General features: G+C 56.4%; 1 protein-coding gene across 2 annotated transcripts; it reads left to right on the top strand.

Annotated features, from left to right (window-relative positions):
• Positions 1-1,740: 1,740 nt before the first annotated feature.
• TNFAIP8L1 (TNF alpha induced protein 8 like 1) lies at positions 1,741-17,326 on the top strand. 2 transcript variants are annotated; one of them, XM_023185650.2, is made up of 2 exons: positions 1,741-1,880; positions 16,229-17,326. In XM_023185650.2, the coding sequence occupies exon 2, from the start codon at positions 16,232-16,234 to the stop codon at positions 16,790-16,792; it is 561 nt and encodes a 186-aa protein (XP_023041418.1). In that variant the 5' UTR covers positions 1,741-1,880; positions 16,229-16,231; the 3' UTR covers positions 16,793-17,326. The 2 variants fall into 2 exon arrangements, with proteins under 2 accessions (XP_023041418.1, XP_023041419.1); XM_023185651.1 differs by lacking the exon at positions 1,741-1,880 and adding an exon at positions 1,891-2,464.
• Positions 17,327-18,387: the final 1,061 nt, after the last annotated feature.

The raw sequence follows: 18,387 nt of genomic DNA, 5'->3' as shown, positions 1-18,387 counted from the left end.
CCTCATCCCACTCTGCCTCATCTGGCTGTGTGGCCTGGACGCATCACTTCTTCCCTCCGGGCCTCCATTTCGTCATCTGTGAAGTGGGACAGTCACTCCTGACTCTACCACCTTGTGCCTGTGTGACCTCAGGCAAGTTACTGCCTCTCTCTGGACCTCAGTCGCCTCCTCCAAAATGAAATAAGAAGGTGTTTTGTTTTGTTTTGTGTCTCGAAACAGAGTCTCGCTCTGTCGCCCAGGCTGGAGTGCAGTGGCGCGATCTCAGCTCACTGCAACCTCTCCTGGGTTCAAGTGATTCTCGTGCCTCAGTCTCCCAAGTAGCTGGGACTACAGGCGTGCACCATCACTCCTGGCTAATTTTTTCATATTTTTTATTTTTTGAGATGAACTCTTGCTCTGCAGCCCAGGCTGGAAGTGCAGTGCCGCGATCTCGGCTCACTGCAATCTCGGCCTCTAGGGTTCAAGCAATTCTCGTGCCTCAGCCTCCCAAGTGGCTTGGACTACAGGCGTGCACCACCACGCCCAGCTAAATTTTTTTTTGTTTTGTATGTTTCATTTATTTTTATTAATTTTTTTTATTTTTTTGAGGCAGAGTCTCGCTCTGTCGCCCAGGCTGGAGTGCAGTGGCCGGATCTCAGCTCACTGCAACCTCCGCTTCCCAGGTTTACATCATTCTCCTGCCTCAGCCTCCCGAGTAGCTGGGATTACAGGCATGTGCCACCACACCCGGCTAATTTTTGTATTTTTAGCAGAGACGGGGTTTCATCATGTTGGCCAGGCTGGTCTCAAAATCCTGACCTCAGGTGATCCGCCCACCTCGGCCTCCCAAAGTGCTAGGATTACAGGGGTGAGCCACCGGGCCCGGCCAATGAGATATTTAACTTACTTTTGCCTCCTGAGGCCTGTGCCACGGTCTTCCTGAATCCCAGGTGAAGGTCAGGACACACAACAGGCCCTCAACAATTTGTTGTCTGGCTTCCTGGAGGAAGAAACAGCAAGGCTGCTATGGGCTCCCGAGGCCCCAGCCGCAACCCCGACCCACAGTTGGGGCTGCAGAGCGGAAATGGAGCTGCAGAGGGCCTGGGAGTAGCTCCAGGGCCTGGTTCCCAGGACTCACAGCTGCATCCTCTCTGGGGGTCCCAGCTGGCGCGGCGCAGCCGGAAAACTCCTGTGTGTCCTGCAGGCTCATTCCTACGGAAATCGAGGCTGGAGCTGGGGATCCTCTGATGGTGTCTCCAGGTGTCCTCCACCTTACCCCAAAGATTTATCTATAGCCCCACAACACTGGGTTAAATTCATCCCTTCTAGTGGCACAGAAATCTGTATTTTAAAACTTTTTAACTTCTTTTGTTTGTTTGTTTTTTGTAGAGACAGGGTTTCCCTATGTTGCCCAGGCTGGTTTCAAACTCCTGGGCTGAAGGGATCCTTCTGCGTTGGCCTTCCAAAGTGCTGGGATTCCAGTTGTGAGGCACCACGCCTAGTTGGAACCTGCATTTTTTTTTTTTTTTTTTTTGAGACTGTCTCGCTCTGTCGCCCAGGCTGGAGTGCAGTGGCCCGATCTCAGCTCCCTGTAAGCTCCGCCTCCCGGGTTCACGCCATTCTCCTGCCTCAGCCTCCTGAGCAGCTGGGACTACAGGCGCCCGCCATCACGCCCAGCTAATTTATTGTATTTTTAGTAGAGACGGGGTTTCACCGTGTTAGCCGGGATGGTCTCGATCTCCTGACCGCGTGATCCGCCCGCCTTGGCCTCCTGAAGTGCTGGGATTACAGGCGTGAGCCACCGTGCCCAATGCATTTTTACATTGACTCTCTCTGACGCGAAGGGTTCCCCGAGGCCGAACTTTGAGAAACATGCTTCTGCCGAAATTCCTATTACCCAGGTGGGTAAACTGAGCCCCAGAAGGAGGGAGGGGCCCGCGCAGAACCACGTGATTGCTCTGTTTTGCCTTTTGGCTCTCGGGTCTCTTCCTGTTGGTGCCTCTGTGCCTCCCTCCCCAGGTTCTCTGTCTGCCTCATACTCTTATCTTTTCCCTTCTCTGTGGCCGGCGCCCCCCACTACGGCCTCGCCCCCGCATCCGGGCCCCTTCGCGATTCCGGAGGAATCCCCCAGAGCCGCCTGACCCCCCCCCCGGCTCCGCCCCTTCCCCCCCCCCTCCCCCCGTCGCAGTGCCCTGCTCCCATTGGCCTCTTCGTACATTGCCCGCCCTGTCATTGGCTAATCCGAAGCTCTCGGCCCGCCCCCCATGCCTGGCAACTCTCCGGTCCCGTCCGTGCGGGCGGGGCGAGTGGAGGGCGTGGTCTGCCGAGGGGCGAGGCAAATGGAGGGCGGGGCCGCACTGCCGCCCCGCCCCGGCCCCGGCCCCGCTCAGGCGCTGCTCCCACCGCCGCGGCAACTGCCCCAACCCACGGAGGCGGCTGGACTGACCCCCGACGGTTGGACGCACGGACGCTGCTCCGAGAGCAGGTGAGCGAGAAGTGCCGGGGCGCCCCCTATTTCAGCGCATCCCGGGGGCCACCTGGCCGCCCTGTCTCTCCCGCCCGGTAATGCTTCTGCACCCCGCCGCCTGTCCGTCTGCATTCCTGCCTCAGTTTCCCTCTGTCTCTCTGTCCCTCTTGCTGTATAGGTTAGGGGGAGACAGGTTGAGTCTCAATTGCCCTCCTTGGCGTGGGGCTTTGCTTGGGACCAGCACCCCCACCCCCCCGTGGAATCTAGTGGACTCTGCCCTCTTTAACTGCAGGGCCACAGGTGCTCAGGCCAGATTCCAGAACCCCGAGGGCGTTCCAGGAGGTGGGCAGCTGGGCCAGCCATGCGGAGGTGGGCATGACTGTAGCTTCTGGCTAAACCAGGCATCGGTGGCCGGGAGCCAGGCCTAGGCCCGCCCAGGCCCACCCAGACTGGCCCCTAACGAACTGCCAAGTGGCCTGTGGGGCCTTGGCCTCAGTTTTGCCAGCTGTGAACTGGGACCGTCGCTGCCAAGGTAATTGGCAGGTGATCTGAAGGACATCTGTCGCCTCCTGGCCTTTTCTGTGAAGTCGAACTAGGTCCATTTCCTGGGATGGTAAACTAAGGCCTAGAAAGAGACCAATGCTTCCAATGTTTGGCCAGGGAGGTGGGGACACAGGCAGGACAGAATCTGTTTTCTCTGCATCCTCACATTTTCCAGCACCTTCTCCATGGTGGGGGGAAGGGCTGGGGGAGGAGCAGCTCTAGGTGTAAACAGGCTACCAGAGGTTCTTTCCTGAGCCAGTCCCAGCTCAGCTGGGGGTGGTGAACGCCTCGGGAGGTCCCAGCGGGGTCAGCCCAGTGATGGTGGAGCTTGGATAAATCTGGATTTGAGCTCTGCCACCCGCATGGTACCTTGAACCAGTTTTTCAATTCTTCTGAGCCTCAGTTTCCTCATCTGTAAAACAGGAGTGGGTCGAAACTCCCCGAGTTACGACTGCTGGGGGATCAGATGCAGGAATACAGGCCCCGCTTATAACCCCCCTGACCCTCGCTGTGGCTCTGCCCCAGTCACACTGGCCTCCTCCTGTTCCTCCAGCACCGCAGGTGAGGTCCTGCCTCAGGGCCTTTGCATGGGCTATGCCCTCTGCCACCACGGCAGGTCCGAGGGCGCCAACTTTGAAACATAACAAGCTCCCTGAATGGGCCGGCCCAGGACCTGCATAGGCAAGGGCTGGGAGGGGCAGAGGAGGGGCCGTACAGGGACGCTGTACCTATGGAAACGGTGAACAAAGGGCTGTCTCCAGCCACACAAACACCTGGGTGAATTGGGAACTGGCCAGAGGCTGGAGCAGCCTGGGACACAGGTGGCGGGTGAGTGCTTAGACCCCTGGGGGGACTATGGGCTGGAGGGGACTTGAATCCTGCTCTGATGGTGGGGTACCAGGGGGGTCCCTAAAGGAAGTGGCTCTGCAGATGGGTGCAGGTCTGAGGCCCCGCCGTGTGCCCCTCCCTCTGTGTGGCCTTGGACCAACGGTCAGGTGCCCCCAGAACCTGTTTCCTCATCCCCGTTCCTCCAGGGGTCAGCCCAGGTGGGCGAGGGTTCTTTTGATTGCCTGACAATTCAGTACGGTGGGTTCCGGAGGCCTCAGTGTCCCTGTCTGTCCAGTGGGGCCACAAAAGGGTGCCTTGAGGACAAAACTCCAGCCGTTGACGAGGAAACACTTCTCCCAGACAGACCTCAGTGCTAAAAAATGACTCACGCTTGCCCAGATACAGCCTCAGGTGTCACAGACGGGGAGGGGTGCGAGGAGGCAGAGCGAGAGGGAAGAAACGGCCCAGTTCCACAGCGTGCCTGCCCCTTGCCAGCATCCCCCGACAGCCCTCAGCAGACAACTTCCCAGGAATCACACCCGCCCGAGCTTTGACGCAGGGACCTCTGGCAGAGTTCTTGGGATCCTGTAAATTCCCAGCTTCCAGGCCTCAGTTTCCCCATCTGTCCAATGGGGCTGGTCATCTTTTTCTTGTGGAAAGGGGCTGAGATAACCGGGGGGAGGGAGGGTGCTTTGAGGGGTGGGGGAGATTCAACAAGACATTGTCAAAGGCCCGAGGAGGGAATTACAGGACACAGTGCTTCTAGAAGCTTCCTAAGGCTTCCATCCTTCTCCTCTGGGGTGGGCTCTAGGAGAGAGGAGACTTGAACCCCAAATGTGCCGTGGACTAGGATGGGGAAAGGATTGTGCTAGGTTAAAGGCTGGGTTCAAATTCTGATTCTGCCACATCACTGCTTTATAAGCTCCTGACCCTCTCTGACTCAGTTTCCTCATAACCAAAACCTTGCAGGTCCATCTAGAGAATTTCCCAGCCTGGGCAACATGGTGAAACCCTGTCTCTACTTAAAACAAAGAAAAAGAAAAAATTAGCCAGGTGTGGTGATGTGGGCCTGTAGTCCCAGCTACTCTGGAGGCTGAGGTGGGAGGATCACCTGAGCCCAGGGAGGTTGAGGCTGCAGTGAGCCGAGATCACGCCACTGCACTCCAGCGTGGACGACAGGAGTGAGACCTGTCTTAAAGAAAAAGAAGAGAATTGGCTGGGCGCCGTGGCTCACGCCAGCACTTTGGGAGGCCGAGGCGGGCAGATCACCTGAGGTCAGGAATTCGAGACCAGCCTGGCCAACAGGGCAAAACCCTGTCTCTACTAAAAATGCAAAAATGAGCTGGGCGTGGTGGTGGGTGCCTGTAATCCCAGCTACTCAGGAGGCTGAGGCAGGAGAAACGCTTAAACCCGGGAGGCAGAGGTTGCAGTGAGCCAAGATCGCACCACTGCACTCCAGCCTGGGTTGACAGAGTGTGAGACTCTGTCTTAAAAAAAAAAAAGAAAGAAAGAAATTAAAAAAAAATACACATAAAATAAATAAATAGACGGGGGATCTGGGAGGGCCTCCTGAGGAGGGGCCATGTAAACCCAGACCTGGATGACAAGAAAGAAACAGCCATGTGGAGGGAGACCTGCGGGAAGAGCAGCTCAGGCAGAAGGCATAGGTTGTGTAAAGGTCCTGGGGCAGGACGACGCCTGGCATGATGGATGAGCAGCAAGGATGCCGATGGGGCTGGAGCAGTGAGGAGGAGAAGAGAGGGTAGAGGAGAGGGCAGGGAGGGGACAGGGCATGGTGTGCAGATTCTTATGGGCTGCCAGGAACACCTGACTTTGACCCCAAGGGAAGTGGGAGCCATGGAGGGTGGTTGGCAGGGGAAGGATAGAACCTGACTCAGGTACTCACTGGCACCCTTTGGCTGCTACAGGAAGGATAGACAGGGGGCATGGGGATAGATGTTGCCAGGAGACGAGGGGACCAGGCTGTGGGGGAGGTAAGAAGTGGGTTGTGTTAGGCCAGGCGTGGTGGCTCACGCCTGTAATCCCAGCACTTTGGGAGGCTGAGGCAGGCTGATCACCTGAGGTCAGGAGTTGGAGACCAGCCTGGCCAACATGGTGAAACCCCATCTCTACTAAAAGTACAAAAATTAGCCAGGGATGGTGGTGTGTGCCTGTCATCCCAGCTACTCAGGAGGCTGAGGCAGGAGAATCGCCTGAACCCAGGAGGCAGAGGTTGCGGTGAGCCGAGATGGCGCCACTGCACTCCAACTTGGGCAAAAGAGGGGGAATCTGTCTAAAAAAAAAAAAAAGAAGAAGTGGGTTGCGTTGGAACACATTTAGGGGCTGGATGCACCTCCTGCCAGGTGATCCTAGGCTTCTCTACACTGTAAGAACTTATTGCTTGGGCTGAGGCAAGCCTGTCCCCTCTGCAGAGCCATGGGCTGTGGGTACCTGATATTCATGTTTGGCCCTCGAACCCTTTCTCCAGTGGAAATCTGGCCACAGTGGAAAGTGTCCAGGCTCCCCGCCACAACCCAGCAGGCAGCCGGACCCTGCCCATCTGTGCGGTGGTCCTGAGGGTTCTGGGGAACCCAGTTTGAGAACACCCCCAACTTGGGCCAACAGATTCCCCTCTCTCTTTTGCCATAACTAAAATGGACACTGGCCAAGTGTGGCGGCTCACGCCTGTAATCCCAGCATTTTGGGAGGCCGAGGCAGGAGGATCGCTTGAGCTCAGGAGTTTGAGACCATCCTGGCCAACATGGCAAAACCCTGTCTCTACTAAAAGTACAAAAATTAGCCAGGCATGGTGGCAGGTGCCTATAATCCCAGCTATTTGGGAGGCTGAGGCAGGAGAATTGCTTGAACCCAGGAGGTGGAGGTTGCAGTGGGCTGAGATGGCGATATTGCACTCTGGCCTGAGCAACAGAGCGAGATTCCATCTCAAAAAATAAATAAAAATAAAATTGGCCAGTCATGGTGGCTCATGCCTGTAATCCCAGCACTTTGGGAGGCTAAGGTGGGCAGATAACCTGAAGTCAGAAATTCGAGACCAGCCTGACCAACATGGAGAAACCCCGTCTCTACTAAAAATACAAAATTAGCTGGGCATGGTGGTGCATGCCTGTAATCCCAGCTACTTGGGAGGCTGAGGCAGGAGCTTGAACCCAGGAGGCAGAGGTTGCAGTCAGCTGAGATCGCGCCATTGCACTCCAGCCTGGGCAACAAGAGCGAAACCCCATCTCAAAAAAACAAAACAAAAATAAAATGAAATAGACACTGGCCAGGTGTGGCAGCTCACACCTGCAATCCCAGCACTTTGGGAGGCCGAGGCGGGAGGATCACTTGAGCCCAGGAGTTCGAGACTAGCCTGGGCAACATAGCAAGACGCCATCTCTACAGGAAAAAAAAAAAAAAAAATTAACCAGGCATGGTGGTACATACCTGTAGTCCCAGCTACTCAGGAGGCTGAGGTGGGAGGATCACTTGAGCCCAGGAGGTCAAGGCTATAGTGAGCTATAATGGTACCACTGCACTCCAGCCTGGGCAATAGAGTAAGACCTTGCCTTAAAAAAAAAAAAAAAGAATAAATGAAAATAAAATGGACACCGACTTGCAAGGCCTGAGTCATGGATTTTTTTTGTTTTGTTCTGTTTGAGACAGAGTCTCACTCTGTTTCTCAGGCTGGAGTGAAGTGCAGCTCACTGCAACCTCCGCCCCCCCAGAGAATCGTGCCCTCCGCGATTCTCGTGACACAGCCTCCCGTGTAGCTGAGATTACAGGTGTGTGCCCCACACACACACACACTCGGCTAATTTTTGTATTTTTAGTAGAGATGGGGTTTCACCATGTTGGCCAGGCTGGTCTTGAACTCCCGACCTGAGGTGATCCACTCACCTTGGCCTCCCAAAGTGCTGGGATTCCAGGCGTGAGCCACTGCGCCCAGCCTGAGTCATGGGTCTTAAAGGGCTTGGTGCAGTGGGACCCTGGGAGTTGGTGGGATGAGGCCTGGGATCACTGGCCTCAGGGGGAAGAGGCCTGAGGCCCCCCTGGGCCCCCGGAGCACAGTCGGGGCTGTGACAAGACAGATGGAGCGGCTGGCGTGGCCCTGCTGAGCAGACCCATCAATTATTGACGCTCTCTGTGAGGGGCATGAAGAATTAATGGGACAGGGGTGGGGATGGCAGGGACTTGTCACATAATTACAGCCAGCTCACCAGAGAGCCACCTCCTGTGTTTTCAGGAATTTTGCTATCTGGTTGTTAAACGCAGCCATTATTTAATGTGGGAGAATATAAACTTATACTTAAGGCTGGGCATGGTGGCTCCCACTTGTAATCCCAGCAATTTGGGAGGCTGAGGCGGGCGGATCACTTGAGGCCAGGAGTTCGAGACCAGCCTGGCCGACATGGCCAAAGCCCATCTCTACTAAAAAAAAAAAGGCCCGGGCACGGTGGCTCAAGCCTGTAATCCCAGCACTTTGGGAGGCCGAGACGGGCGGATCACGAGGTCAGGAGATCAAGGTCATCCTGGCTAACACGGTGAAACCCCGTCTCTACTAAAAAAAATACAAAAACCTAGCTGGGTGAGGTGGCGGGCACCTGTAGTCCCAGCTACTCGGGAGGCTGAGGCAGGAGAATGGCGTAAACCCGGGAGGCAGAGCTTGTAGTGAGCTGAGATCCGGCCACTACCACTCCAGCCTGGGCCACAGAGCGAGACTCCGTCTCAAAAAAAAAAAAAAAAGAAAATTAGCTAGGCATGGTGGCATGCTCCTGTAATCCCAGCTACTCGGGAGGCTGAGGTAGGTAAATCTTTTGAACCCGGGAGGCGAAGGTTGCCGTGAGCCAAGATGGTGCCACTGCACTCTAGCCTGGGCGACAGAGTGAGACTCTGTCTAAAAAAAAAAAAAAAAAGGCCTGGCGCGGTGGCTCAAGCCTGTAATCCCAGCACTTTGGGAGGCCGAGATGGGCGGATCACAAGGTCAGGAGATCGAGACCATCCTGGCTAACACGGTGAAACCCCGTCTCTACTAAAAAATATTAAAAAAAACTAGCCGGGTGAGGTGGCGGGCGCCTGTAGTCCCAGCTACTCGAGAGGCTGAGGCAGGAGAATGGCGTGAACCTGGGAGGCGTAGCTTGCAGTGAGCTGAGATCCAGCCACAGCACTCCAGCCCGGGCAAGAGAGCTAGACTCCGTCTCAAAAAAAAAAAAAAAAAAAAAAAAAGGCCGGGCCCAGTGGCTCACGCCTGTAATCCCAGCACTTTGGGAGGCCAAGGCGGGCAGATCACAAGGTCAGGAGATGGAGACCATCCTGTGAATGGTGAAACGCCGTCTCTACTAAAAATACAAAAAATTAGCTGGGTGTGGTGGCGGGCGCCTGTAGTCCCAGCTACTCGGGAGGCTGAGGCAGGAGAATGGCGTGAACCCGGGAGGCGGAGCTTGCAGTGAGCAGAGATCGCGCCACTGCACTCCAGCCTGGGTGACAGAGTGAGATTCCGTCTCCAAACAAAAGAAAGAATATAGGGACCAGGGAAATAATCAAGGGAGCCAGGGAGTTGGGGCCTGGTCACCCATTTTGCAGATAGGAAAGCTATCCCCATGCATGGGGCCTTGTCTAGGATCACAGCAGGGAGACCTCAGCGCTGTGGATGGACCTGGACAGGGGCTGTGGACAGGGCTGAAGTCTCCTGGCCGTTCCTGTAACAAGCGTGACACAACCCTGCCCCAGGGCCTTTGCACAGGCTGTGCCCTTGGCCTGGAGCATCTTCCCGCAGACCCTGTCATTGCAGGTCCGGCTCCACCGGCCCAGCCCCACCGGCCCAGCCCCTCCCTAGAGAGGCCCTCCTGGTTACCCTGACCTTCATCCCCCGCCCCCATGGGCCATATCTCTCTCCCTCAAATTAACTTGTCGGTTTCTATTTATTGGTTACTGGCACCTCCTCCTTCCAGCAGGGGAACACAGTGTTTTTTTGTTTTTTTTTTTTTTGAGATGGAGTCTCACTCTTGTCACCCAGGCTGGAGTGCAGTGGTGCAATCTCGACTCCCTTATACCTCTGCCTCCCGGGTTCACGCCATTCTCCTGCCTCAGCCTCCCGAGTAGCTGGGATTACAGGCGCCCGCCATCACACCCGGCTAATTTTTTTTTTTTTTTTTTTGAGACGGAGTCTCGCTTTGTCGCCCAGGCTGGAGTGCAGTGGTGCAATCTCAGCTCACTGCAAGCTCCGCCTCCTGGGTTTACGCCATTCTCCTGCCTCAGCCTCCCGAGTAGCTGAGACTACAGGCGCCTGCCACCTCGTCCGGCTAGTTTTTTGTATTTTTAGTAGAGACGGTGTTTCACCGTGTTAGCCAGGATGGTCTCGATCTCCTGACCTCGTGATCCGCCCGTCTCGGCCTCCCAAAGTGCTGGGATTACAGGCTTGAGCCACCGCGCCCGGCCCCACACCCGGCTAATTTTTTGTATTTTTCGTAGAGACGAGATTTCACCATGTTAGCCAGGACGGTCTCCATCTCCTGACCTTGTGATCCGCCCGCCTCGGCCTCCCAAAGTGCTGGGATTACAGGCATGAGCCACTGCGCCCAGCCTAATTTTAGTATTTTTAGTAGAGACAGGGTTTCACCATGTTGGCCAGGCTAGTCTCGAATTCCTGACCTCAGGTGATTCACCCGCCTCAGCCTCCCAAAGTGCTGGGATTATAGGTGCGACCTACCACATCCGGCCAATGGTATTTCTTAGAGGGCCAATTTAGACATTTGGAAGCTTTTTTTTTTTTTTGAGACGGAGTCTCGCTCTGTCGCCCAGGCTGGAGTGCAGTGGCCGGATCTCAGCTCACTGCAAGCTCCACCGCCTCCTGGATTTACGCCATTCTCCTGCCTCAGCCTCCCGAGTAGCTGGGACTACAGGCGCCCACCACCTCACCCGGCTAATTTTTGTATTTTTAGTAGAGACGGGTTTTCACCGTGTTAGCCAGGATGGTCTCGATCTCCTGACCTCGTGATCTGCCCGCCTCGGCCTCCCAAAGTGCTGGGATTACAAGCATGAGCCACCATGCCCGGCCTTCTCCTGAACATTTCATAGAAGTGGGATCACACACTGTGTGGCCTTGTGTGTCTGGCTTCTGTCACTGGGAATGATGTCCTCAAGGTGCATCCACACTGGCGCTTGTGTGTGAGCCTTGCTCCTTTTATGGCTAGAGAACATTCCATTGTTTGGACCGGTCTCACTGTGTTTATTCATTCACCCATTAATGGACATATGGACATTTGGGTTGCCTCCACTTGCGGGCTACCCTGGGTCGTGCTGCTGTAAACCATCACGTGCAGAACACGTGTTTGCGTGGTGTATGCTTGCATTTCTCTTGGGTACATCCCCCAAAGTGGAATTGCTGGGTCCTATGGTAACTCCGTGTTTAGATGTCTGAGGAGCCGTCGGAGTGTTTTTTTTGGTCTTTTGAGACAGAGTCTCCCTCTATCTCCCAGGCTGGAGACCTCGGCTCACTGGCACTGCAACCTCCACCTCCCGGGTTCAAATGATCCTCCTGCCTCAGCTTCCAGAGTAGCTGGGATTACAGGTGCCTGACACTATGCCCGGCTAATTTTTTTATTTTTTATTTATTTATTTTTTTGAGACGGAGTCTCGCTTTTTCACCCAGGCTGGAGTACAGTGGCCGAATCTCAGCTCACTGCAAGCTCCGCCTCCCGGGTTTACGCCATTCTCCTGCCTCAGCCTCCCGAGTAGCTGGGACTACAGGCGCCCGCCACCTCGCCCGGCTAGATTTTTGTATTCTTTAGTAGAGACGGGGTTTCACCGTGTTAGCCAGGATGGTCTCGATCTCCTGACCTCGTGATCCGCCCGTCTCGGCCTCCCAAAGTGCTGGGATTACAGGCTTGAGCCACCGCGCCCAGCCTGTGGTCTCTTCTGCAAAACAGGCCCCCTGGCCAGTACCGGGTGAGAATGACGAATAGGCACACGTCACTGGTTCAGGACATTGGGGTCTGGCCACAAGCTTCTGCCCCAGGACAGTTGGTGCTCCATAGATGCTTGTCAAGCCACTGAATGGGTGTTAACACCCGAATCCCAGCAGCTGTAGCGGGCTGTGTGTGCTGGTGACGGTGACGGGGTGCCCTGGCATTTGGAGGGCGAGGCCCCTAGGCCCAGGCAGTCCCTGGGAAGGCCCCTGCCCTGTAAGGGCTGATGCGGCCGCTACACCGCCTCCTGCAGGAAGGAAGACCCAGGTTTATTTTGGGCCTCGGCTGTTCCCCTGGGAGAGCAGTCATCCTCCCGTCTGGCTGCCTGGATGGGAGCGTTTCTGGCAGAACAATGGGTCAGGGAGGAGGAAGGGGAAGGCCAGGCAGCTGGGCCGCGCCAGGTGTCAGCAGGTCCCGGGGCTGCCCCAGTGGTCTTCGGAGTGTGGGGTCAGGAAGGGAGGCCACAGCTGCTTGCCCCCGTCCCACTTCCTGTTGGCCTTGTAGGGGGAGCCCAGGCCCTTCCTGAAGATGTAAACAGGCCTGACTCCCCTCCGGAATCAACTTCTCCAGCCTCAGGACTCGTAGATGGGAAAGTCAAGGCCCAGAGAGGGGCACAGCTCTGCCTGGGGTCACGCAGCTCCTGAGATGGGCAGAAAGATGTGGGCTCCAGGGCCGATGGGGTCCAGGGACCTCATCCCCAGATGCAGAGAAAGGCCTTTTCCTCTTCGAGTCCCCTCGGTTTGTTCATCTGTGAATTGGGGAGACGGGACCCAGGGGTTCGGGAATTCCCTCTTGAAATCTGCAGACGCTTTTTTTTTTTTGGCGATACAGTTTCGCTCTCATTGCCCGGGCTTGGAGTCCGGTGGAATGATTTCAGCTGACTGCAACCTATGCCTCCTGGGTTCAAGCGATTCTTCTGTCTCAGTCCCTCAAGTAGCTGGGACTACAGGAGCCCACCACACCACGCCCGGCTAATTTTTGTAGTTTTAGTAGAGATGGGGTTTCACCATGTTGCCCAGTCTGGTCTCAAACTCCTGACCTCAAGTGATCCACCCGCCTCGGCCTCTCAAAGTGCTGGGATTACAGGTATGAGCCACCGTGCCCAGCCATGTGTGGCTTTTTTTTTTTTTTTAGACTGAGTCTCGCTCTGTCACCCAGGCTGGAGTGCAGTGGTGCAATCTCGGCTCACTGCAACCTCCACCTCCCGGGTTCAAAGCAATTCTCCTGCCTCAGCCTCCTGAGTAGCTGGGACTACAGACACCCGCCACCACGCCCGGCTAATTTTTTGTATTTTTAGCAGAGATCGGGTTTCACTGTGTTAGCTAGGATGTTCTGGATCTCCTGACCTCGTGATCTGCCTGCCTCGGCCTCCGAAAGTGCTGGGATTACAGGCATGAGCCACCGCCCCCGGCCAGCTTTTTTTTTTTTCCCACAGGGAAGCTCGCTGAGATAGAACTAGGCTTGCAAGTTCACAGAGCTGAGAGGCACGGAAGGGCGGAATTCCAGGCACTGGTTGCAGCCTCTCCAGAGGAGGCTCACAGCTTAGTGGGGATTGGGGGTTTGGTCACAAGCTTCTGCCCCAGGACAAAGTTAGTTCTGATCTTCCCCATATTTCAGATGGGGAAACTGAGACACGTTGTTAAGTTGCTTGCTGCAGAGGCCAGAGTTGGGAGCAGGCCCTAAATATCAGGGTTGCCCTCTAAGACTCAGGGCCAGTTGAGGGTGTTAGATGGGGAAGGCAGAGGGAGTTGGGGTTCAAGGGCGTTGGGAGCCAGTGGTCACTGTATTGCTGTGCGGCCTTGGGGAAGTGGCTCAGCCTCTCTGAGCCTTTGTGGTCTCTTCTGCAAAACAAGCAACCTGCCTAGTACACAGTGGGGGTGATGAAGTGGGCATATGTCGCTGACTCAGGGCCTGCCACGTGGCGCTGAGTCAACAGTACCCCTTTTCTGGCCCAGGCCTGCGCAGAGCCAGGGTCTGGTGACCGAGGTCGGAGGGCAGGGGCGGCCCATCCAGTAATTCCCGTGCCTGCCCTGACCTCAGAGGGGGGCCGAGGGTTTGGAACTTCTCCCGGAGTCTGAACTCACACAAAGACCAGCTTTGTGGGGGCTCCTGGGGTAGGTGGGTGCCCACATGGCATTCCGAGACTGGCAGCCTGGCGCTGGGGTGGGAGTGGAGGCTGAGCAGGGCCTGGGGCAGTGAGGGAGACCGGGGGCGGGTCTCAGGCCCTCCCTCCTCCCCCAGTTCTTTCACACTCCCCTCTTCACTCAGCAGATGTTTCTGGAGTCTTCAGGGATGCTGGGGATAAGGAATCGGGCCCATGACCTCCCCTGCAGCCTGGGGTGAGGCAGACCAATGGGGCTGCAGAGCCGGGGAGCAGAAGAGCAGTGGGGATGCCTGGGACACCTGCATCTCAGAGGAGGCAGAGACTTGGGGGCCAAAGTGATGGGGATGTATAGGAGTTTACCAGGGAAGAGGCAGGTGCTTCAGGACCAGGGCTTTGGGGATGTATAGGAAGGAGTTCACCTGGGAAGAGGCAGGGGCTTAGGGGCCAGGGCTTTGGGGGATGTATAGGAGTTCACCAGGGAGGAGACAGGGTCTTAGGGTGTTGGGGTCCATAGGGAAGAGTCAGGGCTCCAAGTGAGGTGTGGGGCTTGGTCCTGGGAGCTTCGGGGAGCTGTCAGCTGGTTCTCAGCAGGTAAGGGCTATGCCCCACTCTGAGATTTAGGAAGAATTCCGGAGCTGTAGGAAGGAGGTGGGTGGAGGGGGAAGCTCCAGGGCCGAGGAAATTGGGCAGGCTACAGGGCAGAGTGGACAGAGAAAATGAGCAGACAGGGACGGGGGGTGGCTCTGCAGTCAGAGGCCTGGCTCTTGTGCCTCGAGAGCTGGCCAGCCTCCTTGGCCACCTCCCCTGCCCCAGCCTGGACGGGGCTGTCCAAGTCAGTGTTTCCCTGTTGGAGGAATCATCGGAGCCATGCCTTCCCAGAAACCCCACAAATGTCTGCCTGTGAACCCATCACCCCCTGGCTCACTTGGAGTCGAAGGCCTTAGGCATGCCTGTGATAACCCTGTGGGGGCCGGGCGCGGTGGCTCAAGCCTGTAATCTCAGCACTTTGGGAGGCTGAGGCGGGCGGATCACGAGGGCAGGAGACTGAGACCATCCTGGCTAACACAGTGAAACCCCGTCTCCACTAAAAATACAAAGAATTAGCCGGGCGTGGTGGCAGGCGCCTGTAGTCCCAGCTACTCGGGAGGCTGAGGCAGGAGAACGGCGTGAGCCCGGGAGGCGGAGCTTGCAGTGAGCCGAGATCGCGCCACTGCACTCCAGCCTGGGCGACAGAGCGAGACTCCGTCTGAAAAATAAATAAACAAACAAACAAACCCTGTGGGGGCAGTGGGGCTGAAGGCACAGCCATAGTAACGGGCTCCTCCACCCTGAACAGCCTGGAGTCTGGGGCTTACTTGGAACCCCATCTCACGGAGCTGTGGGGTGAGGGTGGGGAGTGTTGAGCTGGACCTAGGGGTATGGAACGGAACCCCCTATAATGATCACCTTGAACCCCTTCTCACCTCATAGCAAGGAAATGGTGGGTTTGAGGGCTGGTGTCAGGCCCTACAGACAGTGGGTTTCAGAAGGGCCTTCTCTGTTTGTTTATAATAATAATCAAATAATACTAAATAAAAAATAAAATGTTTGATTTCTTTTTTGTAGAGATAGGATCTTGCGATGTTGCCCAGCCTGGTCTCAAACTCCAGGCATGAACCACAGGCTTGAATTACAGGCTGGAGTGCGGTGGCACAGACTCAGCTCACTGCAACCTCCGCCTCCCGGGTTCAAGGGATTCTCCTGCCTCAGCCTCCCAAGTAGCTGGGATTATGGGCGCCCACCACCAAGCCTGGCTAATTTTTGTATTTTTGGTAGAGACAGGGTTTCACCATGTTGGCCAGGCTGGTCTCGAACTCCTGACCTCAGGCGATCCGCCGGCCTCGGCCTCCCAAAGTGCTGCGATTACAGGCGTGAGCCACTCCGTCCAGCATGACACTTTTTAAAGAAACACATTCTGCTGTAATCCCAGCACTTTGGGAGGCCGAGACGGGCGGATCACGAGGTCAGGAGATCGAGACCATCCTGGCTAACACGGTGAAACCCCGTCTCTACTAAAAATACAAAAAACTAGCCGGGTGAGGTGGCGGGCATCTATAGTCCCAGCTACCCGGGAGGCTGAGGCAGGAGAATGGTGTGAACCCAGGAGGCGGAGCTTGCAGTGAGCTGAGATGCGGCCACTGCACTCCAGCCTGGGCGACAGAGCAAGACTTCGTCTCAAAAAAAAAAAAAAAAAAAGAAAAAGAAACACATTCTGTTAGGCCCTCTGGGGTCTGTGGTGGTGTCACCTCTTCTGTGTGAGTGCCCCAGCGTGTAAAACTGATGGCTGGTCCCTGTCCCCCGCAGGCCATGGACACCTTCAGCACCAAGAGTCTGGCTCTGCAGGCGCAGAAGAAGCTCCTGAGTAAGATGGCGTCTAAGGCAGTGGTGGCCGTGCTGGTGGATGACACCAGCAGCGAGGTGCTGGACGAGCTGTACCGCGCCACCAGGGAGTTCACGCGCAGCCGCAAGGAGGCCCAGAAGATGCTCAAGAACCTGGTGAAGGTGGCCCTGAAGCTGGGGCTGCTGCTGCGCGGGGACCAGCTGGGCGGGGAGGAGCTGGCGCTGCTGCGGCGCTTCCGCCACCGGGCGCGCTGCCTGGCCATGACGGCCGTCAGCTTCCAGCAGGTGGACTTCACCTTCGACCGGCGCGTGCTGGCCGCCGGGCTGCTCGAGTGCCGCGACCTGCTGCACCAGGCCGTGGGCCCCCACCTGACCGCCAAGTCCCACGGCCGCATCAACCACGTGTTTGGCCACCTGGCCGACTGCGACTTCCTGGCCGCGCTGTACGGCCCCGCCGAACCCTACCGCTCCCACCTGCGCAGGATCTGCGAGGGCCTGGGCCGGATGCTGGACGAGGGCAGCCTCTGAGCCCCGGGCCGCCCGGCCGCGCCCCTCGCGCCTTCTGGGGCTCTTCTGCTGGGCGCGGTGGGGTTTGTGGGTTTTTTTCCACCTCTTTTCTCCCAATCGGACTCCGGCCGAACTCCCCCAGACAGGTGGGTGACCTGGCCCCTTTGAGAGGACGCTGAGCCATCTGTAGCAGCTGTTTCAGACACCGATGTCACCTCTTCTCCTGGCCCCCGCCCAATAGGGAGAGGAATTTGGGGCCATACTCTGGGGACCACCTTCCACCCGTTTGTACTTCCTGGGCCACACCGACCCCTGGGTCGCTTGACGTAAAAGTCAAAAGCTGCTGCTTCCCACTTGGTGACGTCACCTGGGATTTTCATCCCCGCACACGAGGACTAGGGGTTCACATGGTGAACTGGGGAAAGGGGAGTGTTAGGGGGGTGTTAGGGGGCAAATCGCGGCACCCCCGCCCCATCCATAAATTCACATCCTAACCCCCAGGACCAGAAGATGATCTGATTTGGAAATAGGATCATTACAAATGGGATTAGTTCAGAGGATGTCATCTTGGAGTAGGGTGGGCCTCAATTCAAGGACTGGGGTCCTTAAAAAAAGGGGGCTCGGGACAGGGCCCAGTGGCTCACGCCTGTAATCCCAGTACTTTGGGAGGCCGAGGTGGGCGGATCATGAGGTCAGGAGATCAAGACCATCCTAGCCAACACGGTGAAACCCCATCTCTACTAAAAATACAAAAAATTGGCCAGGTGTGGTGGCAGGTGCCTGCAGTCCCAGCTACTCGGGAGGCTGAGTCAGGAGCATTGCTTGAACCAGGAGGTGGAGCTTGCAGTGAGCCGAGATGGTGCCACTGCACTCCAGCCTGCATGACAGAGCAAGACTCTGTCTCAAAAAAAAAGCGGAGGAATTGGGGCCAGGTGCAGTGGCTCACTCCTGTAATCTCAGCACTTTGGGAGGCTGAGGCAGGAGGATTGCTTGAGGTCAGGAGTTCAAGACCAGCCTGGGCAAGATGCTGAGACCCCCATATCTACAAAAAAAAAAAAAAAAAAAAAAAAGGCCGGGCACAGTGGCTCACGCCTGTGATCCCAGCACTTTGGGAGGCCGAGGTGGGCAGATCACGAGGTCAGGAGATCGAGACCATCTTGGCAAACACGGTAAAACCCCGTCTCTACTAAAAATACAAAAAAAAATTAGCTGAGTGTGGTGGAGGGTGCCTGTAGTCCCAGCTTCTCGGGAGGCTGAGGCAGGAGAATGGCATGAACCCGGGAGGTGGAGCTTGCAGTGAGCCGAGATCACACCACTGCACTCCAGCCTAGGCAACAGAGCGAGACTCCATCTCAGAAAAAAAAAAAAAAGACTGCAAGAATTGTGGTGGCCAAGGGTGGTGGCTCCGGGCACTTTGGGAGGCTGAGGTGGGCAGATCACAAGGTCAAGAGATCGAGACCATCCTGGCCAACATGGTGAAACCCCGTCTCTACTAGAAATACAAAAATTAGCCAGGGGTGGTGTCGGGCGCCTATGGTCCCAGCTACTGGGGAGGCTGAGGCAGGAGAATCGCTTGAACCTGGGAGGCAGAGGTTGCAGTGAGCTGAGATCACACT

This window comes from Piliocolobus tephrosceles, chromosome 21 (assembly GCF_002776525.5).
Source record: "Piliocolobus tephrosceles isolate RC106 chromosome 21, ASM277652v3, whole genome shotgun sequence".
Classification (NCBI taxonomy): domain Eukaryota; kingdom Metazoa; phylum Chordata; class Mammalia; order Primates; family Cercopithecidae; genus Piliocolobus; species Piliocolobus tephrosceles.
The sequence above is the reverse complement of the archived record's forward strand: the minus strand, read 5'-3'. Positions and strand labels throughout refer to the sequence as shown.

Coding starts and splice junctions, on each gene's coding strand:
- TNFAIP8L1 (XM_023185650.2), top strand. CDS start 16,232: ATGGACACCTTCAGCACCAAGAGTCTGGCTCTGCAGGCGCAGAAGAAG.